This window comes from Cygnus olor, chromosome 20 (genome assembly GCF_009769625.2).
Source record: "Cygnus olor isolate bCygOlo1 chromosome 20, bCygOlo1.pri.v2, whole genome shotgun sequence".
In the NCBI taxonomy this organism is placed as follows: Eukaryota; Metazoa; Chordata; class Aves; order Anseriformes; family Anatidae; genus Cygnus; species Cygnus olor.
Window position 1 is genome coordinate 9726958 of NC_049188.1, and position 25741 is coordinate 9752698.

Sequence of the window (25741 nt, forward strand, 5' to 3'; positions counted from 1 at the left end):
ACTTTTGCAAAATAACTTTTGTAGAAGAAACTTTCTCTATCAACTTCTATCTGTCTTATTTATATTTTTTTTCAGCCTCTATTTAACCTGGTTAACCAGAAAGTTGAAAACTCTAGTAAGGGCTATCTTCTGGAGAAGTTGAGACTGACTTAGCCATATATATCTTAGTCAAAGGAAGAAAATGAGCTATTGGAAGAGTTAACTCCATCTTATGCAGCTTAGTGTTTGTGCTCTTTTTCCTTCGTAAATATTTATCTGTCAAAGTTGTTTCTGTGTATGCTTCTGTTGCACAGCCCTTTTACAGACCTCTTTGTGCATTGCCTCATGTTACTGAAACAAGCCACTAGGTTTCACCAAACTGACATCTCTATCTAACAGCCGCATTGCTACTAAGGTCATGCGGTACTTGCTGAGAAACACTCAAGCATGCTATTTTTTTTAATTTTTAAATAGGCTTTATATGAGGCATTTGTAAATCATTATCTGTTATCCTGCAAGCTCTTATCTGTCACAATCTTGAAATATTTCTGTGGTTGCAACAGAAATTGCACAGACTTTTAAAATGTATTCCCATGTAACCGGAATGTATGCTGTTTATGAGCTTTAATAGCTGTTTTTAAAAATAAATCAGTATCAGTATACATTTTATCACATGTGCATTCATATCTGTAGGATCAGAAACCCTGACATCCCATTTATGCTCTGGCACTGCAATAGTAACAATCAGGACAACAGAAACCCATTTCATTTTTTTCTTTTATATGAGTGACACCGGAGTCCTTTTTGCACTGCCAGATAAGACACCATGTTCTCTGCTGCTCAAACTTCTGTAAAGCTATGGAAGTAAAAGGAGCTTTGACATTTTTTCTGCTTACAATCTCATTTACAGTCTTAATCTGACTGTCATAACATCCAGTTCCCCAAAATGTTTTAGTTATATCAATGATTTGGGGCACTGCAGTTCTCTGAGGACGTGAGAGTTAATAGTGCATCCTCCCTTTTGCTTATTTGTGTTTGAAATAAAATGCTGCACAGAAACCTTAGTAGCTGTCAGTTGCAGAGAGTTTCAGCTGAACAGGATGGAGGAAAACATCAGCACCTTGGTGGTTGACTTCATGCCTTCATCCTCCTTTTTAAAGCAGCAGCTTTCCTTCAACTTAGGTAGGTTACTGTTTTTCTCTTAGGATTGTTCCTAGGTTCAGCAGGGACTGTTGGATTCCAGAACACACAACATTGTGCCTACTGCATGTAAGAAAGCATTTCATGTAACGTGCAACAAACTCAGATGATTGTAGGTTTCAAAGATAGAACTTTCTTGATAGAAAAATACAATGATTTATTAAGGCCTTAATCTCAACATCAACATAATCAGCAAAATGTAAAACTGTCTTTCTCTCTCATAAATTCCTCATAACCACACATATCTATAAACTAATCAAGATATTTCTCCTACGTGCTGGGAACAATGAGCAGTCTCAGTAACCTGGGAAGTGAATGGGTGTTGTCATGAAGGTAATTTCAGTAGATGGAAAGTAATATATTTTTCTTTGAGGTTTCCTTCACATAATAAAAAAGAAAAGGCGTGGAGAAATCCTAACTACATGGAAGTAGATTATAAGGAAGCAAATACCACGGGTATTTGTTTGAGTACTAGATGTCTACATCACTTCAGAAGACTTTTAAGAGGTAAAAGATAAGAAAATAATCTGAATTTATCGCAATCTCTAAAAATCTTATATCCTTTATATTATAACTTTAAATGCAAATTGCATTCAACTGCAAGAAGGGAAATAATGTCCCAAAGGCATTTCAATTAATAGCTGTAGTTAATTACACTCATAATTTTACTTGTACAACTAATTATAATCAGGTTTTATGGATATAAGTGCATTTATTTCTGATATTAAAAAACTCAAACCAGGGGGTTATTTTTAGGAAATTTAAACTTTATATTGAAAACTGTGTGTTCCCATTCTCAGTGGTTGGCTTGGATGAATCGTGTCTGTGTTCAGAAAATGTGTGGAGGGCATCAACAGGCAAACCATCCTGGCTTTAACCAGCCTTAACAGGGTCATCATGCCCACTGCTCGTGTTGCCCTCTTACTCCTGCTGACTTTTCACTGCTCCAGACTTTTTATGATTGCTTTTTAACCTGCAAATGTTTCAGGTTCAAAAATCCCAATGAGCATCTTTAATAGAGAGGCAGTGTCTCTCACAGCTCCATTTAGTTTTGGAGTTTGGAAGAAGAGGACCCTTGGCAGCATGGTTTGATTTTGGGCTCTGGTAAGTTTTCTGTAACGCAGCAGCCCTAGTGCTAAGCACATTTTGAAAATGGGTGCAAATAAGAGGCAGCCCATGGTGGTGGGCACTGGCATGTGCATCCCCGAGGTGTCGGCCTGCTCCAGCAACACACTGCTGTCAGGGTCTAAAAGCACACTGGAAACGTCACCTCCCTTTACTGGAGCCATCAGTTCCCTCCCAGCCCTAACCAATGTTTGCTACTCCAGCGGGACATTCTTATTGTTTGATGTTTGCTGCCATGTTTCTGCCACCCGAAGCCATGGGGTTACAATAACTGAAGCGAGGTGGAGAAGCCATGGTGCTTTCGTTGTCCGAGATAAGCTGCAGCTGAGGCGTGCAGTAAGGGGTTGACATGGACCCCGCTGGGGGCTCCCCTCAGCCTGACTGGAGGGGACCCTCAGAAAATGGCCGGTGGCAGCAGTTGAGGCCTGCTGGTGCCACCCCCTGCACAGCCATTCTGAGAGGATATTTCCTTTATTTTTCTCTTCCCCCCCCCTCCCCCCCCCCCCCACCCCTTTTTTTTCCTTTCATTTCATTTTGTAAGTGGCAGGGCTGCCCTACCTGGCTTTTGATCCCAGCTTTGGTGGCAGCGGGTGCTGCAGCCCACCTGCCCGCCACACCGCCATGCCCACCTCACACTGGGCACAGCCCCAGCCCGACGGTGCCACCGCTTCCCACAGCCTCTGAATGGCAAAACGGTGAGTCATTCCTGTCTGCAAAGGAGATTACAGATGGGGAAATAATACTGACAAAAACAAGGTTCAAAAAGACACACCAGGCTGAGCACTGCCCCAGGGGCTGGGTGTCCCATTCCCAGATGGGCATCCTGGTTCCTTTGGCTGCTTCCTCACAGCACACCTTTTTGTGTTGAAACAGCCACAGTGACTCTCACCTCTTTTGTAAGGCACTGTAAGCAGCAAGCGGCAAATGAGCGAGGCAGTTTTCAGATCCTTCTCGAGGCATGTTTCCGTGTGTGGCGCTTCTCCCCTGAGGTCTTGGTCAGTCCCCCTGTGTCAATGGGGAGCACCCCTCAGACTGGGCGACGTGGTGGGATTCTTCAGCTCTCAGGTTCATCGTGGATTTCTTTAGTGCATCTTAACTAGAGTGTTCCTGGCTTTTACACGAATACACACGTGCACAAACAAATAATTTGCTCCTACATGAAGCTTTTCTCACAATAGCTCTGGTTTGACAGAGGTATCATGGCATTTGTTTCCCAGTCACTAAATTTTCTCTAAATCCCATGTCATTTGTAGTGTTTAGTGGAAGAAAATCACCAAGTACATTTTTAACTCGGTTCAATAGAGCCTTATGTCTTCAAGTGTCACCCTTTTTGGCATGGAGTGTTATCCCCCGTGCAATGTACAATGGCAGAAAATGGGCCTCCTCATTTCTGGATCAGAGGTGGTTTATGTTACACCTCATAGTAATGCATTTATTAAAATTTAAAATCAGTCTGTGAAGTTAGTTAAGCTTTTTTTTTTTTAGGGTACAGATAGAGGAATATTTTACATGGATCTGCTACATGGCATTCATTTAATTGAAAAGCTGCTAGCTGTGTGGGCAAATGCTGTCTTCTTTCCTGGATGAGGGAGGAAAGAAAAAAGCAAAAAGCCTGGAAAATTAATTCTGTACAGAATTAAAGTTCATTTTGAGCTTTTGTTTGTCAGCAGGGAAGAGGTGACCATACAATGAAGCTGGCAAGTTTGTTAAAATTCGTTGTGGATCATGTAAATAAGGTTCTTATGAGTAATGGGTAGGTTTCCTTGTCTCTTTGTACTTCCTGAGAAAATACCTTGCTGAAAATGTACTATATTAGGATTTTTTTATTTTCTTTTCAGTAGCCTTCTTCTCCCCACTGACAGTCACATAGTTGTGAAGCTGGACCTGTTTTCATGTGGCAGATCTGCTACTCCATCTCTCAAACCTCCAAAGACAGACTGAAGAAAGCAGACCTCCTCCAGATCAAAGTCTGATCAAAACTGGAGAAGGACTGCTTTGGATTTTTAGAAATGGAGAAGACCTGCTGAAGTCTGGTGAGTTCCTAACTGTTGTTCAAGCTTGTTGTTGAATAGATTCTATCATGACAGCCATTACAGGCAAACCCTGAACCATAATGCTATTGCCTCCAAAGGACAGAGTTCTCATAAGCAAATCTACTTCCAGTCTTGTGGTAATGTCCCAGAATGTTTTGTGAGAGGACTTTTCACTGTTGAACATGCTGAATTCATATGTTCAGTGCTCTGAAATGCAAATGGTAGTCTAAACTGACAAAGCCTCTGCTTGTCTGTTTTCTTTTAAACCTAAAATACACTACTCTAGCGAATTTTAGTTTTCAGTATTGTTTCATTTTCTATTATATCCCAGTTTTTAGTCATGTAAGCTAAGTGGTCTTCAGCTCTGGTCCCAATATATGTAAAATGTATTAGCATAGTTTTGTGTTAACGTCTCTCTAAGTGGGAAAATACTATTCTTTATGGGTCTTTCTAAATACCTGTATTCATCCCCCAGTCCTTTCCTGTAATATCACAGCTTGGCTATTAGTTCTTCGGGAGTTACTGTAGTTTCCTATTTTCTTTGCAATGGAAGATATTTCATGCCAAATTTAGTGCTGATACAGTTCTTGAAAATCTGTGCCTGAATAACAAATTGCTTTTGCATAACTACCTTCACAAAGGAAAACCAAATGTCGCACTTCAAGCCTTCCTGTCTTTTACTGCTTTTAATTGAACAGCTTTTGCTGTCAATTTGTATTGATTTACTGCATTAATTCTAGCCCTGTAATTGTCATATTCAGAACCAGAACAGCATGTGTCTATCTGGTTGCAAAGAGCAGCCTCTGACAAAGAACAAATTGAACTAGATCATTGACACAGATACAGATTGTAGCTCCCATGGGCCACTGCTGTTTGTGCTGCATGCATCTTACCAATTTCCAGTTTGAGCACAGATGACGTTCACAGATTCGCTTGAACTTGTGAAGCCTTGGGAGGTTTAGACTGCTTAAAGGCTTCTGTCATCGTGACCTACTGTAACAGCTGAGATAAACAGATGTACGTTAGTGTCTGAAAAGTCTAGGTATACGGACATGGAGCTGTTGTCAGGGAATCCTCAGGTAGAGGGGATTAATAATCTATATTGCAAAAATGGAAATGAATGGGACCCCTATGCTTTAATTTTTATGAAACAAAAATATCATATACTACAGCTATGTGGATCACAATAAAAACATGAGAAAAATAAAAATCTTTTGTCCAGAAGAGAAGAGGACGTTGCTGAGTATGCACTCAGTAAAGATATGCTGAATCTGCGTAGATAGACTGGGAGCTTAAACAAACTTTTTTTTTCTTTTTTTTTTTTGGTAAAAGTGATTTTTAGAAAGCAATTTTAATGTTCCATCTGCAAGGAACTTTTACAAATGTCTAGAGGGTTTTTTGATGTTGTTTGGTTGTTTTTTTTTAAGATTTGGATTTACTTTTTGGAGGAAGAATTGCAGCTAGACAATATAAAACCAAACAACAACAAAAACCTGCATTTCCCTTTTCTTCCTTGTCAGAGAATTCAGATGCACTCAGTAAAAATGGTTGTCTATTTAGATTTTATTCATGCTGGGGTTTATGCAGAAGTGTACTTACAGGGAACTAACCTTCTTTTCAGCAGATTTTTTTTTTTCGTTTCTTCCTCTTAGTCATCTTTTATTATGTTTCATAGCAAATAAGATCCTCCCTCGTAGTAAGTAGCTGCTGTAAAGTAACTGCTCCTCAGTATCTGCATCATAAACTGAGGCTCAAAATAGTAGGAATTCGCTCCAGTGAATTACTGGCAATAAATGGCAATTGACCCAGGTGCTCTTTAGTTTTTGTGATCAACCTTAAGGGAGCTGCCTGGGAAGTGAGAATTATTTAATGAATTTAGGAAATAATCTGAATGAAGAAGGATGATGGGCTCTTATTCAGTACTCCTAAATTTGGGGGGCTTGTTTAATGCAAAAGGCATTGTTCTCAGTGGAGGCGGCCTGAGTAGTATTCACATCTCTGGCTTTTAAAATAGGAGATCCCAGTTCTATGGGACTTAATGTATGTGATCATGGTGTATATGATGTTGCTCTAAAACCTTGAAAGAACAATAAAATGTGAGCCTTTCAGAATACTTCTTTTTATTACATCTTGTAAACCAACCTCAAAACAAAACATCTTCCCTCTTAATTTCTTGGCACGTTCTGTACTTGCACGATGTTGAAGGATGTAATGAAAATAGATATCATGGAGATGCTCAACAGAGAGAGATAAGTAGGTAACTTGTACAGAGGTGAAGTTATACTGGGTAAATCCATGGTACTGTTTCCTGAAAGAAACTTGATTGGCCTCTACCTGATGGGCTGGAAGTGTGCACCAGGTCTGGTTAGCAAGGTGCTGTACTTGAAGCAATTTTGTCAGGAGAAGAGTGATCCTCTGATGACCGATATGAAGTAAAAGCTCCAGAAGCCTGTTGACATCAGTAGCATCCCACTGTAGTTTAAATCCCTCCCTTCCTCCAAACCACCCTGAGAAAAAGCAAGCCCAACCCTTATTCTTGTGGAGAAAATAGAAAAAAGTCACATTCCTTTTCTTAATGGATGTTGTGTGGGTTCTTGTTCAGCATGGACAAAAGAAATAAAAACTCAAGGCAATGAAAATATAGTAGGTCTGTTCAGTTTTAATCTTTCTTTTATGTCTGCTTCTCAAAAGTCTTCAGTTATCTAAAAATACAGTTAATCCTAACCATTCCTCTAAATGTAACAAGGTGCATTTGCTTTTACATTGTTTAAGCTTATATTATTGATTGTTAAATATGAAAATATTTTTTCTCCTTTGGTGCGCTGTGGTTAGTCACACTGTCATGATTTTCCTGAAAATGACTATGTAGCCATAGCGTAGAGTCATCCCTGCAAACATTGCTCTAAAGAAAATACTACAAGTCCTCTAGCATAAAACTCTATTTTGGCATGGCCAAAACCTAAAATTCTCAAAGTAGCTGCAACATGTTGTATGGCATTAGCTAAGAAAACAGTCAGTTACATTTGTTTTCAGAATAGTAAAAGGAAATCCCATTTCCCAATATATTGAGCTTTTCTGTAAGTAACTGGGTGAGATCTGGAGAAATCAATTCAAATCAAAATCTTCTTGCAAAAATTATGAATGTTAACCATATGTAAATATTTTACAGGCTTGTTATTCTAAAAAAAAAAAAATCATGTGGAAATATTCACAAATATTCAAACTGAAATTTAAAAGCTTCTAAAATGTGATATTGGAAAGAGACTTTACTTGGCCTGTCCCATTTTGTTATGCAAATGAAAAATGTAAAGGAGCATCAAAGTCTCACGCTTCAACCATGGCCCTCCTAAGAGAGAATTTGCACAGATGTGCAATTGGTGTATGCGGACGAGCTCCCCTTTTTCCTTCTGGCACATCATATCTTCCTTGGGCATCCTGAAATAGGATGCCGTACTAGGCTGAATAAATAGGCTGAGTAGAGAAATTGAACTCCAGAATCAGTAGGTTAGATACAAGGAATCCAGTATCCTTACCTAAGAATTAACTTTTACATATTCTGAGAGAAGAAGGTGGAAAAAATGTGGTAGTACAGATGAAATTTGTCACATCGCTAGATAGAATGACCCAAATGTTGCTCAATTATGTGAGCATATTTATGCTCCGTATTGTACCTTCATATAGGACAATGTAGGCATGATAAGAATCACTCCAGATGTTTGTCTTCCTGACTTGCAGTGTTGAATGTAAACGTACTCCAGACAAAAACCTTCACAGGCACTTAAGAACAGATTCCTCCAGAAAGTCCTCCATAGAGCTTGTAAAGTGTCCTTCCAGTGTTGTGTTACAGGATATACAGAAGATAATCCATCCTAACGTTTTAAGTGTTTTTAAATTAAATCTTCATAGTTTTATCTTATAGTTCCTTAGAATTCTTGTAATTTAGTGCAATGGATTTAATTTTTATGTAATAGCAGCAACAGGAGTTGTTGGTTAGTGTATGGAGGAAAAAAAGGTAACATTCTGTATTCAGATATAATTCAGGAGTTGGCAGTTAAAGAGAAGACTTGATAGAAAAAACAACTGGCCAAAAAAAAAAAGCGAGAAGTGTTCACTGGAAAAGAGAGCTCAGGATGTACGTAAGGATCAGGACCAACATTAAAACCTTAGCAGGAGGCAGGAGGGTGCTGGCACTGGACCAATACACGGATCGTTCATTAAGAAACTGAGCAGGCCGAAAATTTTCAGCCATGTATGTTGAGTTCTTCCCATCAAAGTGAACTGTTGAGAACTGAGAAACCTGCAGACATTGAAAAAAAAAAATAGATTGTTAAATTATTTTCCTGTGAAACACTGGAAATTGTGGTATTTTGTAGCTTTGGTGCCTTACTCTGTGGCATTGTTTTGACCTGTATGGATGCATTAAATCTTGCAGGAAACATCATGATGGAGGCTACTGCCAGAAGCCACCAACGTCTTTTAACCTCGGAAATCACGTGGGCTTCCTTTCTGTGTGAGCTGAATGCTTTGTCCAGCTCAAGGACTTCATTAGAGCGGTCCTCCTGACGCACAGCCCTGTCCTTGTCCGTCACATCACAGAGACACAAAGTAAGAGGGGTAGGATTACGTGCCTCATTTCTTTCCTTGCTCCAAATTTCTAACTGCTTAGAAGTTGGCATGGAGTGAGCAGATGCTCCCTCCTGTGTACCATGTGGCTTAGCATTGTCTGGGGCTGAGCATTGCCCTTTGACTGAAGTGATTGTGAGTACACTGCAAATAAGGAACTAAAATAAAATTGCTGGCTCTTGCCCAAATAGTATTGCTCAGAATCCACTCCAGGACATCTTAATTGTTTAACTGTGTACTCTGTCAGCTGAACAATCTATATTTTAGAGGCAGTCGTGATTCAGTCTCCTGTTCCTCTTTGTGGGACAAAAATGGGTTGCATAAAGCTGATGCTGATAGATTCAATGTTTGGACTCTGAATTATTCTTTTCTGGTATGCTAATACTTATAAGACAAGAAAGGCAGTGAAATTTGGGGCAAGCAGATGAATACAGGGGAAGTGCTCTTGATGAAGCGCTGAACAAGGTGTTTACCTATGGGGTTATTTGGTTTTCTTTTCATGTCATCATTTCCCCTTCCTTCCCCTTTCCTGCCATTTTCTGAGAGATGATTTAACAGGGTTATAAAGTGACGTTGTCGTAACTGGCACTAGAGAGTGTGTGGGTTTAGACTAATGCCAAGCATATGTATGTTTGTCACAGCAACAAAGCGTTGGAAAAAGTTCTTCACTAAGGGGGTGGTTGGGCACTGGAACAGGCTCCCCAGGGCAGTGGTCACAGAACCAACCCTGCTGGAGTTTAAGAAGTGTTTGGACAGGGCTCTCAGACACAGGGGTTGATTTTTGGTTGGTCCTGCGTGGAGCAAGGAGTTGGACTCAGAGCCTTGTGGGTCCCTTCCAGCTCGGGATGTTCTGTTGGATTCTGTGCTGTGATTCTCTAAGCAGTGGAGCAGCTAACAGGTCTGTATTAAATCATGTGAGAGAGCAGGTAGGCCCAGGGTAAAATCACTGGAAGCAGATCTTTCAAAGTATCCCTCTGTGACTTACCTGGAAAATACTGAGTTCAACTGGCTTCTCAAACACTGTCCAGATGACACCCTCATGGCAGTCAGGAGTGGTGAGGGAGCCCTCATACCGATAGTACCTTCCAAGCTCATCTTCAGGTGGAATCAGGGAACTCAGTGGCAAAGGGTCCATCTGTGATGTTTTCCCTAGGCAAAGCATGCAGAAACGTTGCTTTTACCAAGTGCAGCTGAAGGTATCGTTCACGCTTGGCTTCAAATGTGACTGCAGTGAGCGACTATGTAAAGCCTCATCCCCTGCTCTCTTCCCGTGCTGACTGGGGCAGCCACGCCGCCTTGCTTGTGGAATCCCTGACTACCAGCTGCAGGGTGGCACAGAGCACAGATTATGAACACCTCTTCTGTTAAAAACATTTTATCTTTGTTAAAATGTTCTTCTGCATATTTTTCTTCCCACTTTGCTTCCTTCTGCAGAAGAAGAAATGCTCATTGTGGTGCTTCAGTGTTCTTCATCTGCAAATAGGGAGAGCTACATTTCCTCCTGCCTGCAATGCTCTGAGTACCTGACAGACTAAACTTTATCCTTCAGCTTTGAATTTCCAGTGACAATCTCTACTGCAATTAGAACAGGATTGGATGTTGAATTACTTTGTAGTGTGTGTGCTCGAAGTATATATACACTGTTTTTTCAACAGCCCATGTCTTACCTTTGTATTGAACATTATCTAATTCATTTATTAGAGTTGCGTAGTTTTTATTTTCTTCATCAACCTGAAATGGAAATATTTTTATTCCATATCCTGCACTTCTCAGCAACAGGTTATTTTAAATGAATTATGAATAAAACAGACGAGAACTACAGAGCTAACAGCAGCAAACAGAATGTAGGAAAAGATAAAGGAGCTAAGTGCTGCCAGTGCACTTCTGTAGAAGTGCGAAAGGTTTAGGAATAATGTAACATTGACACAACTCAGCCAACTTACCAGTACGTTTGAGATAATGAATTTGTATTTTGGCCACCTACCTTTATAAAGAATGCTAACACGGCTATACCGTCTGAAATTTTCTTTGCATCCTCTATATCCAAAGCATCTTCTCTTATGTGGACAATATGAAGCTGTAACAAAATAGTCGAGGCCAATTATTTGTTATTTAAGTGTAGCCTGCCTGCTTCTCTGCACTTCTGCTGTAGTGGAACCAGAGCTGCTTTGTTGCCCGCAGGCTGGGGAGAGACAGTCCAAGGCTCTGAACCTGAGGCAGGAACTATGCAATAAATGGACTATCATTTGAAACTTCTTGTACCAAAATCAGTTTCCCCGCCAGTGTAGTAGAAGCCGAAGTGCTCTGTTCACTGCTGCAGCCCTCAGTTTTCAGCCTATGCAGTGGAACTGTTAAATTTTTACTTGATGGTTTGACTGGGGAGTGGTGGTGGTGGTGGTCTCTCTACCGATCCATTCATACCAGCACCAGCAACCTGTCTGAACTTGGAGAAAATATTTCTTTTCTCAGTTGTATAGGTCAATTCATGGTTACAGTCCCAGAAATGGATATATAGTCTGAATAAGCAGCATGAGAGAGTATTCCAGCTGTACAGACTTCAAAATATTCCCAAAGGCTATAAAATTGCAAATTTGTTATCTTTTCTGTGCCTTTGCTGTATAAACCCAGTAGGTTTTCCTTTGTGCTCTGATTAGTAAGCAATGTGTCATCAGTTCGTTATTTCCCTTCTTGGGCATTCATAGGAGAACTGACCCATGCTTTTCTTCCTATAGTATCTTAAAAATACAGAGCTCTTGAGTTATGGCCCAAACCCACAGACAGTGCCACCTACCTCCATAGCTTGTTTTTCTCCATCTATGCTGTGCTCTGACCCGGGAAGGTAATGCAGCATGTCTTGGACTCCCCAGTGGAAGTGAAATTCTATTGCTTTGTATTTTCTTCTCAGACCTCCACCTCCAATTTTAGGGGATGTGCCCAATGTTATTTTAACTGGAGAAAAGAAATAAATAGTTTAAAAAATATATTCAAATAATACATTACTTGACTAAAGAGATGCATGTTCCTGTGATTCAAAATTATCCTGAAGTTCTGGCTTGGTTTTTCATGCCAAGTTTTCTAGAAGTTCCCCTCTACAGAAACTGAATTCTTAAAAAATGTTAGCTGAGATTAATTTGAGATGAAAAGGAGAAATATCACAGCCCACTTTCCAGTAATATGCAACAGCATTTGGGCATCCCTCATCTGTGGAACAGTACTTGGAGCTTCTGTTCCCTTTTCAACCTAGGATTTGCTCTGTGAATCTGGAGAGCTGGCTGACCCATGACTTCAGTTGCAGCTGTAAGAAAATACATTTGATGATCCTTGTTTCCTTTTGTAAAATGGAGGAAAAAGGCAGAGCATTGCTATGGCTTGGGAAGGTGTTTTTTTGTCTTTTATGTCTTTCTTTGCTAACAGCAAAATAAAATTTTCTTAGAAGAAGATATTTTCTATCTATAAACCACCATCACGTGTAAAGTACATTATGTGCTTGAGACATCTGGGCTATGCTCAAAAATATGACTTAATAAGTTCTCTACATTAAGTCCAGTACTTTTTTTTTTTTTCCCTGCAGGGAAGATTGTTTTGACCTGGATTAAAACCCTGGAGATTTCATTTTGGTTCTGAATTCCAAATGAGCTGGAAGCTTCTGTGTCACTTAGTTACTTGACTTTTTTATCTCTAAATGCATGTTAACATATCTTTGTTGGATTTGTTTATTGAGATTGTAAGACCTTTGAGACACTGACCTTTACTGTCTGCACATCAGTGAACATAATGATAATCTAATCTCACGTAGAGCTTCTAATTGCTGCTATAATTTAAGCAATATTGTTGTCAGTGTTCTTATTGTAGCACAGGAATTGGTTGCACTTGGAAGAAATCTAAAAAAGCTGAGACGAAAACCCAGATCCTTTTGCGTGTTTTGAGAAGCTGAGAGTTCTGACCTATCTTTAAGAGTATAATTTTTTGTGTAAAAGACACTACTGTACACAGTGACTGTGATAAACGGATTCTGAAACATCATTCTGTAATGCAAAAGTCATTAACCTGTATATAAGTGAAAAATCAGTCATGGACTTTTATTGTGGTTTGTCAAAATACTGATGCTTTAAACTAGAATCTCCGGTTTTGAAAAATCTATTCAGCTGTCTCTGTCCCTACCTCTCAATTTTAAGTTACAAATATGTTTAGCACTTGCAACTTCCCATTTTAAGAATTTGGCAGTTGAAACAACACATCTAAGATTTTAATCATGCCTATAGATAACTCTTAAAAAAAAGACAACCAGTGTTTTGCTGTATGTTGTTGTTGTTTTTAAAGTAATTTAGTGTAATATTGTTGAAGCATCATCATTAATAATGCCTCTAGCGAAGAAGAGGAAGTGAATCAGTGTTGAATGGGTTCACGGGTTTACTGCTCGCTGATTCACTGTAAATAGCTGATCAACAACCTCATGTTACATTACTTCTGCCTGTGAAGAAAACAGGTTGAAATCTATAAAGATTTCAGCGAGTTGTTTGAAATATAGGGATACTATCTTCTTTCTTTCTTTTAAATAGCAGTAGTGATATCTAACAACTTGCCGAAGACATGGAAGAAATGAACGGAAGGTTCAGAGTGAAGGCACAAGTCCTGTCATAATGTATTAGACAGTACTTGCCTGTATGTCCATTATTCTCGATGTTCCATTTTGAAGACCCCTTCACATCATAACCTTCAAAATTCAGTGGCTTCAGGCTCTTGTCATAAATGACATCTTTGGTGACAATATTGATAGGAGACTGATAGTTTCCTTTGCAGGTGACATCTACCACATGCCATTGTCGAGGATCTATTTAAATACAAAGAAAATGTTTTTTTTTGTAGACTGCAAATCCTTGATAAACCAAAACACCCCAACAGATATTATATTCTTGCCTGGGAAAACGAAGATATCTTTGAAAGAAAGCTCTTTGGGTAGTGGGAATTTAATAAAGGAACTTTCTTAGCATAGAATTTATGTAGTTTTGAAAAATACTAATATGCTTCAAGAATGTTCTTAGTAAGAAAATGTGCACATACAAGTGGCTGTAAAATAAAAAGTGAACTATCACTGAGGTTAGCTGGTTGATCAGAAACTATAATAAAAATAAAGGTAACAGTGATGATGGTTGTGGTCATGCTGGGAGTGAAATGCCGTTTCCAGCACAGGCAGGTCCAGGGAGGGCTGGGCTGGACACAAGGATGACCAAGAGAGCAGGCAGCCTGTGTGGATACTGCTGGTAAAACAAAAAGTGCAGCTGTACGTAGAACATTACAGTTTTTCATAACTCTGTCCTTAAGAATTTAAACAGGTGTCTATATCCAACACGCTAGAATGATTATCTCTGGATTATATATTTCTAATTGCAACATCATCCTTCGCTGAAACAAAATGAGTAGAGCAAGCCCTGCCTCTTTCAAAATACCCCTCTTCAGATATTCTATTTAGCACTTCTGTTTACATATAGTACGATCGTGCAGCATTAAATGCTGAGTTGTATGCATTTTTGCATTATTGCTACAGAGTCCTTTTGCAAAACAGAAGAGTTCAAACACTAATGTGGTCACAGAAATAAATTGTTTATCAGTACCTTTACAGGTGGGCTGTTCATCCTTCTGCGACTGATAGCACCAGTGGTGTCCAACTGAAAAAAAATAATCCAACATTCAAAATTAGATGAGTGAAAACTGTACAGATTGTCCCTCCAAAAAGCAGATGTGAAACAGATTCACAACTTGTGGTCCTTAGGGAGTGATGAAGTTATGGTTGGCCATACAGTTTTGTCAACTTTTTAGTTTTCCCTGACCAATTTTATTGGGAAAAGAAGTCCCAGTCTCATCTCTTAAACATAAAAATGACGATGGCTGGTAAGAGGTGAGTGCTTTGCTTGTAAATAAATCTTTAACATGTTGCTAGAGATTTCTTAGCAATATGGAGCTCACCATCCAGCGAGTCCAGCTGGTTTCTGATATCAAATACTGCAGAAGAGACCATAAAAATCCTGCAGCCAGCAGCTCTGTCCTCTTTTTAGATCTCCTTCTAGTCTTAAATGAATCACTTTACACCTGTTGATACACCTTCCAAAAACTGTGCTAGCATGAAGTATAACTCTGGATGGGTTGTGGTTCTAAATAATTTGTTTTTGAAAACTTAGCTTCAGCAAATCCTTGAGGCAAAGGTTCCACAGCTGAATTTATGTAGTGTTAAAAAAAAAATAATTCTTATCTGTACTTGCCATTGTTTCATTTACTTGGAAATTCACTTCTGTAAGATGACGTGTCTCACTGTTCCACAATTTTAAAGATAGCTCGTGCATTAAGAAGTTTTAAGAAACAAAGGGTCTCATTTTTCATAAGAAATGAGGAATCCTCATTCTAACACAGCTGTGATCCCCCACAGAGGGTTGCAGAATTTTTCAATAGAATATCTTAATCTCAATTTTTCATTGTCACCAGAAATGTGAAATTCAGAGGATAAGAGCTGATTTAAATGAACTTTGTTAATCTACTTGGGAAAGTAAGGACTGTTTTGTTTATAGCAGCATGTTTCAATGGTTATTTATGACAATAATACATTGTAAATGGATTTTAATGGGAATAGTTTTCTTTGCCTATTTAACTTTGATCAATGACAATTCAAAAGCTATAATAATCATGATTAATATTATAATTTCTGTTCATCTGCTATTAGTAAATGACATACAATTTGGTAAGTAGGCTAATCAATTTATAGGCATTGTTATGGAGTCCTACATGTCGTTAGACTGCTAATTACCGTAATCTGTGACCTTTTATAACACATCTGCTAGAAGGCTCATACCTGCTTTTAAAACCTTATCTTCACATCAGTAGCATAGCAGTGCCATTCTCCTATTTAGTATTTAGAAAAATGATAAATAGAACCTTGATATGACATGTGGCTAGCAGTACTAACAAAGACAGAATCTTGGATGAGCATGAGGCATTGAATTTAATCTGGAAAAAATTATACTGTTTAAGTTCGTCTCTCACAAAAATTAAATTTATGCTGAAAGCTACAAATAATGTTGACTCGTTCTAGTTTAGCAAATGTTTAGTAATATCGGGAAGAAAAGTAAACAGAGCATACTGCTACATTCGTACTGTAAGAACTGCATTGATTTCTGCATTGTCGTTCCATTAATATTTTGTAATTATCAAAAAATTGGTTTCAGCAAAGTTTTGTGTTTTTTTTTTTGAGACACTTCTAAACATATAAAAAGCTTAACTTTAAATCTGTCATTTCTAAAATTGATTGTTGCATTTTTTCAGGCCTGTGTACACAAGCCCGTGGCCAAACCTTCAGTGGCACAGAGTGATTTCTTATCTTCGCTGGGAAGCAGTAAAACCACAAGTTCCAAGCGCAGAGTGTCACCCAGTGCCTTAACCGATATTTTAATCAATAAATGCCTAGCAAATACTGAGTAAGCCAATCTTCACAATGCTTGATTAGATTTCGTAAGTGTTAGTGTTTGCATAGATGAATGACTGGAAACAAGTTTATGAACACTGCTTTAGCCCAGTGGCTAGACTGTTAAAGCATATGCATATGCTTCCATATATGTATATTCATAAGCTTTAACAGTCTCTGCACCAGCACCCTGTGATCAGGAGTGGGCTTTCTTTGCAACTTACATGTGTGTGAACCTTCAGGGGTAAAAACACTGAACTGTGGAAATGACCTGGTTGCAAATGTTCAAAGATGGTAGCATTTATGCAGCACGAGAAGTTAACCACCTGTGAAGATTTTGCCTCAGACTCTTTGGGATGTGAGTTAGACCAGAGAAGAAAGCTGCGAGGTGAGAAATCAAGGTCATTTGAGGTATTCCGACCTGTTTACTGTAAATCTCAGAACAAGGTTTACTGTTCTGGGATTGTATACTACCTTGTACAATGAATTAGACATCAAAGCACTACTGCAAATTAAATTTTACGGTCAATATGATTCACAATTAGGAGTAAGTGCAGCAAGTACAGTGTTCACTGGGTGCAAGGCTGTGAAGCTTTTAGACTGTGAGTGTGGAAGCATGAAAATCAAAGACCAAGGGAAGCACTGAGTGAAGATAACTGTCATCAAGTGGTAGTGTCAGTGGTCCTGATACAGTGCCTCCGTAGCAGAGGAGTGAAATGGGAGTAGGTTATGGAGCCTTTCATTGCTGAGTCTGAGTCCAACCCTTCTCGAGGAAAGCAACCACAGAACTGATTGCCAGTTGGTAGGTGTTTGACAGATTCAACATCCTACACCAAATAAACAGTGTCTAATTTTTGCAGATTTTTTGCAAAACTCATGGCGTCTACAAACTAATAAAGAAATAGTGGCTTTCTGTCAAGTAGTGGCGAACAGCTACAGGCGAACATAGCTGTGGTTTAGAAAGCTGGATGGTATCAGCGAAATAGAATAGGAAATAAATTCAACAATCCTTAAAAAAAAAGTCCTTAAAGCTGTTAAAACTTAATAAGTCAATTAAACATTGCAGAATTCCAGAGCAAATAATGAATTAATGTTTATTGTAAATGAGACTTTTTTGGGTGGTGGTAGTGTAACGTTAGAGAACAGGATGTTTGTGTAGATATGGCTGCGGAAAAACCAAACTGCCATACCCTATGTCACTTACAAGGAAAATTTGTATTTGTATTTTGTTTGACTCAGGTGTGATTCCTCCCTATGTATATTGACCTTGCATTTACAATGGTCCTTTTTTTCCCCTGGACTTCATTTCTGAAGCAAGTAGGAAAGATACTTGTCACATCCAGTCAGTTGTCTGTGCTCTGAGGTATGATTATGCCCTAAGGTATGTTGTCTAGTCTAGTTTTAATTGTCTAAGTGGCTCCTGCCACTTCCCGCAGGAGACTTTTCCACAGTCTATTAGACTTCACTGTCAGGAAATGTTTCCTGTTTTATAGCTTACATTTTCCACTTGCTTATCTGCATCCCATCACTCCTAGAAATATCACTGAACCACCCTAAACAATTCTTTTCCCTCCCTGGTGTTTACAGCATTCAGATAGTTCCTTCATAATCTGTAATTCCTGTTCTTGCTTCATCCATCCTTTGTCCCGTCTCATGACAACCTCCCCTTCACCTTCCTACTGCAAAGTCTTTCTTTCCCTTCTCTTTCTCTGAAGGTCCTTTCTTGCATTCCTCTGACCCCCTCCTCTTTCAGTCAAATCTCAGCCCTCCTATTTCTTTCATGTTGTTTATTTTAGTGCCAAGAAGCATGCAGCTGAATGTTGTTCTTTTGTTGTCTGTTTTGTTTTGTGGGTTTCATTTGTGTTTTTGCAGTTGAATGCTGAAACCATTGCTCTGATATCAGCTGCCCTGGAGGTTGTTATAGCTTACTCTCACAGATTTTATTAGCTTGTGAGTGAAGCCATGAGCATCCATATTTTACTTGGGACAGTATTCAGTACAAGCCAGGATTTCCAAAAGCTCCTTTGCTTATTGACATTAGGTAGGGACTTTGTTGTTGTTGTCACGAGTGGAAGTAATAAAATTCAGTACACGTACACATTCAGTATACAAAATACTCCTAGACTTAAAATTGCTATGTTATCATCCATATCTGAGTCTTGTACTGTATTATGGATTTTTAAGTCACATAATAGGTGGCTGGGCTTTAATTTAGAGCAGGGCTGAACTGGGCTGAAGGCCTCCTCTTCCTTCACAAAGTTCAAGACAGTTAAATTTAGGGAGTCTCTGTTGGCAAGTGAGCCGTCCTACTTATCTCTGCTTCTTCCTTGTCAAATTTACAACTGGTTTCCTGACCAAAGCTGTTTCTTGGCACCAGAACAGCTGCAAAACAATACAATTACGTATTGTTTTCATTTTATTGTAAATGTTTTCAATTGTTTTAGCTATCAAGCCTAGCTGGGAAGCCTGGGGGAAAAATTCCTTCAGTTGAGATCTCCCTCTTCTGTTCACTTACGCAGCTGGATGGAGGACAGTGCTTCTGGCTGGACGCCAGGGTGTTAGCAGTTTGCTAATGTGCTATTGTGTGATCTAGGAAAAGACCCTTAAGCTCTTTGGACAGCGGTCAGATTGCCTGAATTCCGTAAAAGTTCCTAAATCTACTTTGTCCTACTTGTCCCCTGCTTACTGCCCTACTTGGACCTGCTGAGCCGCTGCTTGGAAGCCCGCGTGTCCCAGGCGGTGAGACAGGTGGTGCTCAGCAGAGCTGAAATTCACCCTTCTAATGTGTCCATCTCCAGAAGAGTTACTAAAACAGTTTTTGACCTTCTGAATAAAGTGCTTGGAAATCTAATAATTTTATATACTGACTGTTCGCTGTTTCTGTTAAACATATTTAATCTCTTGAATCTCTATGCCACCAGTAATAGCCAAAGTACTGAGACAGTAAGAACGTCCTCTGTTGCTCTTCAGGTAAAATCTCTCTCTTTCACTGACTGACTCCTTTGTTTGCCCCTTCAGATCGCATCACGCTCTTTCAGCCACATCCTCTCTGACAATTCCTTGTTTCTGAGACACACAGCTGATAATGCTCCCACTGCTCTCCTGCTTCTCAGAAAGCTGAGGCTGCCCTGAATGTCAGAGTTCTCATTACTGCTCTCTTGTCCACCTGATCCAAACTCATCCCTAAAGCCTGCTGTAAACACCGGCGTTGCAGTGGAGGGCAGGCGTGCCTTTTCTATGAAAATTACAAACGCTAGTTTTGCATGCAGTGTATTCTTAGCTTTGGTTTGTGTTGGGCTAGTTCTATTTTTAGCTGGCTTTGTGAAGCTTATTATCTTTAGTACAAAAGACCGAGCAACTTAAGAGCAAGTGGAATCTAAGTCTGTCTTCCTAATTAATGAGGTTGCTGAACACAAACTAAACATATATACGTCCGTCTATTTATACATTTTTAAGTATTACACATCCTTAGGAAGTGCCGGTCAACCACTTTGACAGGCAAAATCAGTTCCAAATGTTTATCTTTAGGTACATGTATCTCTAAACTTGTAAAAACAAATGTTTGTGATCTATTAACTTATGCCTGGAAATTTTATCTATATTTTATAGAGACATATTTTATATTTTATCTATATATAAGCTATATGTGTGTGCCTTCCAATCCATTGCAGGGACTTAGTCTTGAAGATAAACTTTATTGTAATAATGGAGCATTACATGTAACTACATCTGTTTTGTGCATGGTGTTTATAATTTGCACATTTATACATAAATCACATGCTCAGTGAGGTCTTAGTCTGTTACACACACAAGCTAAAGGAAGAATCTAAAGAGCCTGAGAGGATTCTAGATTTGCTCAATAAACACTTGCAAATTACTTCCTTTGTGTCAAAGAGCGAGGAAAATAATTTCAGCCGTGACCTGTGATACTGTCATAGCCTCTGTCATATATATGTGTCCTCATAAATTTGCTGTATCAAAAAAGGAAGCTGGCTTTTAACAAGAATAGTGTCCAGGGCTAAGGTGAACTGCTTCCGTGGGTATTTGTTTTGCCACAGAGGCAGTGTCAAACAAAATTCAAGAAATCCCTTTTTAAATATTTTAAAAAATTAATTCAAACAAATTACTTTCTGGCTTTACTGTTCTTGTTGTAGTTGCAGTCTTCTCGTCTCGTTGTAGTCTTCTATACTGGGTTTATGATGACTGATCTTATGGCTAGAAAAGTGCCTAGTAATCTAATACCAGGCCATTTGATACATTCTGCGTCTTATTAACAAAGCATCTCTTGCAATACCACAAACAGGGGAAAAAAACATACCTGCATGGAGACAGACACCTAGCTGAGAACCTGGACCTCGCAGCTTGCCTTGGAGGCTAAAAGGTTTGTACTGGTTACCTGGACAGCTAAGAGGAAGGTACCTCACAGCAGTCCCTGTCTCCGGAAATGCTTGTCTGCTTCCAGTTTTCAAAATCTAAATGTAAGGTCTATGAGAAGCCATGATTCCAGTTTTAAGTATCACTGCACAACCTGCATCATATAAAGGATATTCCAATTCTTATGCTGATATCTTTTGCTGTAGGAGAAAGAAGAATAATTTGTAAGCTGAGGTAATGTCACTTGCCACCTGTGAATGGCTCCTATGAATGGCTTCTACCATGTTCCTTTCCTTCCCATGGAACGGAAGTGAAGAGCAGCAGGAAGGCACCCTGGCTTGAATGCTGGAGAAGGACAAGGTGATGCAGCACATTGCAGTTCTGCGTGAGGATCAGCTAAATAGTGAGTTAATACAAACGGTGACAATGTGGCATACTCACCCTGGTCAGGTTGATCCTTAAATTGAACATTAATTATGTGCCTGGGTCCACTTTGTATACAGAAAATTGCCTGTTCATTGCGTATTACCAGAACCAGACTGCAAACTAGTGAACAATGTTATTTGGACTTGTAGCTGTGATGCCCTTTGAAGCATCAACCTAGTAGAAAGTCTGGATGCTCAAGAACTCCAGCTCCTACTGACTTATGCACAACACAAATATAACAAAGCAGGATTTGTGTCATGTGGGATATCAGTCATTCATTGCTACTTGCTATATGCAGTCACTCCTCAGCGGTTCAAGCAGTCATGCATGGGTCAGCTTTTGTTTTCATATGCAGTGGAGACAGCAGAGGTGATCTTATATACTTACATGTGTAATTCTTTAAAAGGAAGTCAGGATCTGCAGATTGATTTAAATTACAGCAAGGTATGACTGCACAGTACACACTCTTGAATAACTTCACACGTAGACTACAGTGAAGAGAATCAAAGCATTCCTGTTCTAACACAAATTTGTGCAATGCAGATATATCTGCGTGCCATACCTGGCTGGCTACAGAAATGTAAAAAGTTAAAAATATTTCAAGGTTTATTCCATATATGGCTTTAATGCTGTCTTGTAGCTCCCTTTCAGGAGTCTTCCAGTAATATGCAATGTTGCTTCTTTGCCCACTGAGCTTAGTTACCTGTCTCCCTAAAATCTAACAGGCTGTTACAGCCAGTTAAGAGCTGTTTTCTTTCTCATATGCTGCTCTGCCACAAATGCTTTTCTGTCTTTCGCTGAATTTTAATGTCAAAGAGAGAATAAGAATGAAATTGCTGCAGTGCTATACCCCTTTGTGCCTTTATCATAAGCTATGGAAGGAAATAAGTGTACTCTGAGATTACCGGATCTGCATCCTTAGATATCCTGGTCACACAGTTCATGTCCATTCTTCTCTCATCCATAAAACCCCTCCAATTATAAGCCACATATAACAGTGAGTATGGCAGCGGATGATCCTATCTGAAGCTACACCTCTGTTGACCATAACAGTCCCTCTTACAGAGCTCATCTGCTAAAATTTAATTCCAGGTTTCACGTTTAATGGGAAAGTTTGTTAGTAAATATTTTTCAGTTTTGAAGATAGTGAGCACAATGTGCTGTTACTGGTTCAGCACAAATGATAGAGCTAGAAAACTCTCTGCCATCTGAAGCCTGCCTGCGCAGGTTTTTTTTGTAGCTATGTGGAGAGAGGAGAGCAGAGAGAAGTATTAGTGGGCATCTTTTGCTCTCAGTGCACGCTCAGCAACTTGCTAAATGTGACCTCTTGTTTCTTCTTGCATACAGTGGATCTGATGACGATGGCATACACTGATATGCATGGACAAGAGCAGGCAGACACAGATAAGGCTTTAAATCTGTTTGTGAAGTTTGAAAAAGTCCAAGGAAGAAAGAGAAGGAAGCCCTAAGCGATATATCCTGCATAACAGTCATAAGTTGAGATCAAAAGTCAATCTGTACTGAGATAGAAAGGTGACTAATTTGAGATAATGCCATGCTCCATTCCATTCCCATTAAAGCAGATTATTTTTCAGTAATGCATGGAGCTGGCTGTAACTCCACAAAAAAACTTCTAGACAGAAGTGTGTTACTGTCCTCTGCAATTGGTGTTCTCTGGATGGCACTAGACTGAACTTACCATTATTAAAACCTCTCTCAGAAGGTTTGGGACGATCCTATTGGAACACTGCGGACATTTCACCTCACTACTGCCTGTCTAATAGCAGTTCCAGAGGGTCACTGATCTCTCAAAGGAATCAAGCAGGCATCTGAGGTGCATCGATGCCCTGTTAATGGAACATGCTGAGATCCATATAAATCAGCGGATGAGATGCTGAACAGAGCTTCAAGACAGACAGTCTCTCTTCCTGCTGCTGGCTGGTCTCGGGGCAGGTGGCTGCACCAATGCTCTTGTTTCCATTTGGTAGCCTAGGGATAATGAGGCTTGCTTCTTTATAAAGCCCTGTAAGGACTATTAGTAATAATTTTTAAAAATAGGTGCTGTGGTACTAAGACAGGTCAAGGCTGAAAGCAACTTAAAAGACTAGCAAGTATCTATATTGACTATCTAAGTGTGGTGAATTGTCAGGCTAGTCAGAGCAGAAAAAGCGGGCACGGTGCAGATATGTTAAATGAGCTGGTAAGTGGGTATTACTCGAAGTAGTTCTGAAAAGTGGCAAGATAGAAATGAAATAAATTTTTCCTTTTTATAGAAAAATAGATACTTAGAATAATTTGGGCTGATGCTCAAAAGTCATGGTTTCTTAAAATGTCTAGCCTTTGACTTAGTATAATGTATCCTGTAAAGCTTCTACGTTGGGAAAAGGTTTGAAAAGGAAGGTGGGAGGAGAGCAAGTTTCTGGAGTATTAATGACTGTGCCATTTGCCTCTATACTTAGGGAAGAAAGTGATTATGGTTAGAAAAAAAAATCAATAAAAAATATTACATGCATGCCCTGTATTACTACTTCCGTTAAAACACTAATTACTAACGAATTACTAACGCTGATTTAATAAAACCTATGTGGGTTTTCTAAGTGGTCTTTTAGGATCCTGTAATAAATGCCTTAACAGAGCGGTAAATTTAGCTAAGTATTAATTAATCAGTAATCATTTTCTATCAAGCAAGCAATAGTTGTAGACTTTGGAAGAGCAAAGGTTCTTTGTGTTTGTGTGTACCTGTACCACATGTGGGAAGCCTCCAGAGACAGAACATCTAAAACACACGGACTAAAGAAGAGGGGGATATTTGGACTGTAAGGTATGAATCTGGAAAAGGCAAGTTACCGAGTCATGGATGTGGAGGATTAGTTAAGAACAGAGAAATAAAATGAGGGAGACACCCCTCTTACCCCAGTGCTTATGCAGTGTTCAAGGCACTTTCTGAGCACCTCAAACCCGTGTTACTTAAAGTCTGGCAGCTGAATCTAGAGCTGCCTTAAAACCATGTCCCTTTAACAGGCTCTTGGTGCAGTGCTTCCCTCTGATACCTCTGATAATATTGTATCTCTTTTTTTCCCTTAATGCAGTCTAGTCTATTTTAGTGCAAACAATAGACCCTTCATCATCACCATTAAGGACTGCAGTGTTTATTTTTAATTTTGAGACTGTGTGCTAATATTCACATAGGAAAGACTATTCAATGTTATAATATTGCTGATTTGATAGAAGCATAAAAATACCCTCTGTGTTTTTCAATACTAATTATTGATTGTGATTTAATCTAGTCATCATAAGTGCGTACTGCACTTATGTACATAGTGCACAGAGTGCAAAAATAGATGGATCTGCTGGGCTAATGCAGCAAAAGACATACTGTTCTTTCTCCCTCAGTAGGCAACTATGAGAATTTAATCTTACAAATGGCAAAGCAATGAGTAGAAATCTAAAACAAGCTATTTGAAATTTTAAGAAGTTTTTGGACAAAAAAAAAATATTTTACTTGTTAATGTTTTGAATTTACATATATAAGTAACCACAGAGATCAAGTCAAACCCCATTGATTTTTATTGGACAAGTAAGGCAACTAGAATCTCTAAAGGTGAAAAAAAAAAAACCAACATTCATTCATGAGAGAAATCTATATTTGATATTTTCCCACAAATGAGAAAGGCAGAGAAACAAATAAAACATTCATTTTTCATATAGAAGGACTAGAGAGTTTGCCCTGTAGGCACTGACACTCAGAAATAAATCATAAATAAGAGTAACCTTGTTATATGGGGTTAGAAAGAACAGGCAAGGACTTACCTACTGCCTCTGTCTTGAGAATGTGCACAGAGAATAGAACAAGGAACAGCAATTCCATTATCTATTTTAAATAGGCTCAGTGTTGAAACCAGAATTGATTAGACTTCTTAGTATGTGATCATATTTCTGCTCTCAGTTTTATACTGGAGTAAGTAGTCCTGGACAGACCTGAAAGCCATAGCCAGGAAGGTGAACTCCTCCCCTTTGTAATTTCTCCAGATTTACCCTACTCCTGATTTGCCTAAATTTATTCACTTCTCCAAAATGAATGGCAAAAGGGATGGGGTTTTCTAGCACTGAACAACTATCCTGTAATAAATAGCTAATACTTTGCAACCTATGCACATCTAGAAACCTTTTAGTAAAATGTTACATTTTTATTTACTGGCAGCTTTTTCTCTTTCAGCCCACATGACTTTGTGAATTTATACATCCAGGTTAGCATTTTGTTTCAAAAAAAGCCTATGAAACAAACAAACAAATAAAAAATCCTCCCTCCCCCTGCAAAACCCTGCCCAGCAACCCTCCAAGCCCAGATTGGTGAGACTGAAAAATGGGATTTCTGCGTGCAGTAACAGGAAAGGTTTATTAGGTGGCATGCCAGCACTTTACTTACATATGACTTTGCACTTAGTGAATTAACTGAGATTGCACTCTTTCTTTCTTTCTTTCTCTCTCTTCTCTTCTCTTCTCTTCTCTTCTCTTCTCTTCTCTTCTCTTC

General features: G+C 39.1%; 1 protein-coding gene and 1 long non-coding RNA gene across 2 annotated transcripts; one reads left to right on the forward strand and one right to left on the reverse strand.

Moving 5' to 3' along the window:
* The first annotated feature begins 4145 nt into the window (after window positions 1–4145).
* Window positions 4146–23737, forward strand: LOC121057908. The gene is made up of 5 exons (XR_005814014.1): window positions 4146–4337; window positions 8770–8942; window positions 16272–16423; window positions 20991–21187; window positions 22558–23737. It is a non-coding gene; the product is annotated as an uncharacterized LOC121057908 (long non-coding RNA).
* On the reverse strand, window positions 6528–25243 carry CA4 (carbonic anhydrase 4). The gene is made up of 8 exons (XM_040532659.1): window positions 25021–25243; window positions 14573–14626; window positions 13621–13791; window positions 11752–11909; window positions 10945–11037; window positions 10628–10691; window positions 9946–10109; window positions 6528–8634 (listed from the first exon to the last, which is right to left on the reverse strand). The coding sequence occupies exons 1-8, from the start codon at window positions 25076–25078 to the stop codon at window positions 8446–8448; spliced, it is 951 nt and encodes a 316-aa protein (XP_040388593.1). The 5' UTR covers window positions 25079–25243; the 3' UTR covers window positions 6528–8445.
* Window positions 25244–25741: the final 498 nt, after the last annotated feature.

What these genes read in the sequence shown, in the direction of transcription:
- CA4 (XM_040532659.1), bottom strand. Translation starts at nt 25,078, where the DNA reads ATGGAATTGCTGTTCCTTGTTCTATTCTCTGTGCACATTCTCAAGACA. An exon ending in TGAACAGCCCACCTGTAAAG is followed by an intron (nt 13,792 to 14,572) that starts GTACTGATAAAC and finishes GTATTTAAATAG; the next exon opens with ATCCTCGACAATGGCATGTG. An exon ending in TTGAACTCAGTATTTTCCAG is followed by an intron (nt 8,635 to 9,945) that starts GTAAGTCACAGA and finishes CAATGTCTGCAG; the next exon opens with GTTTCTCAGTTCTCAACAGT.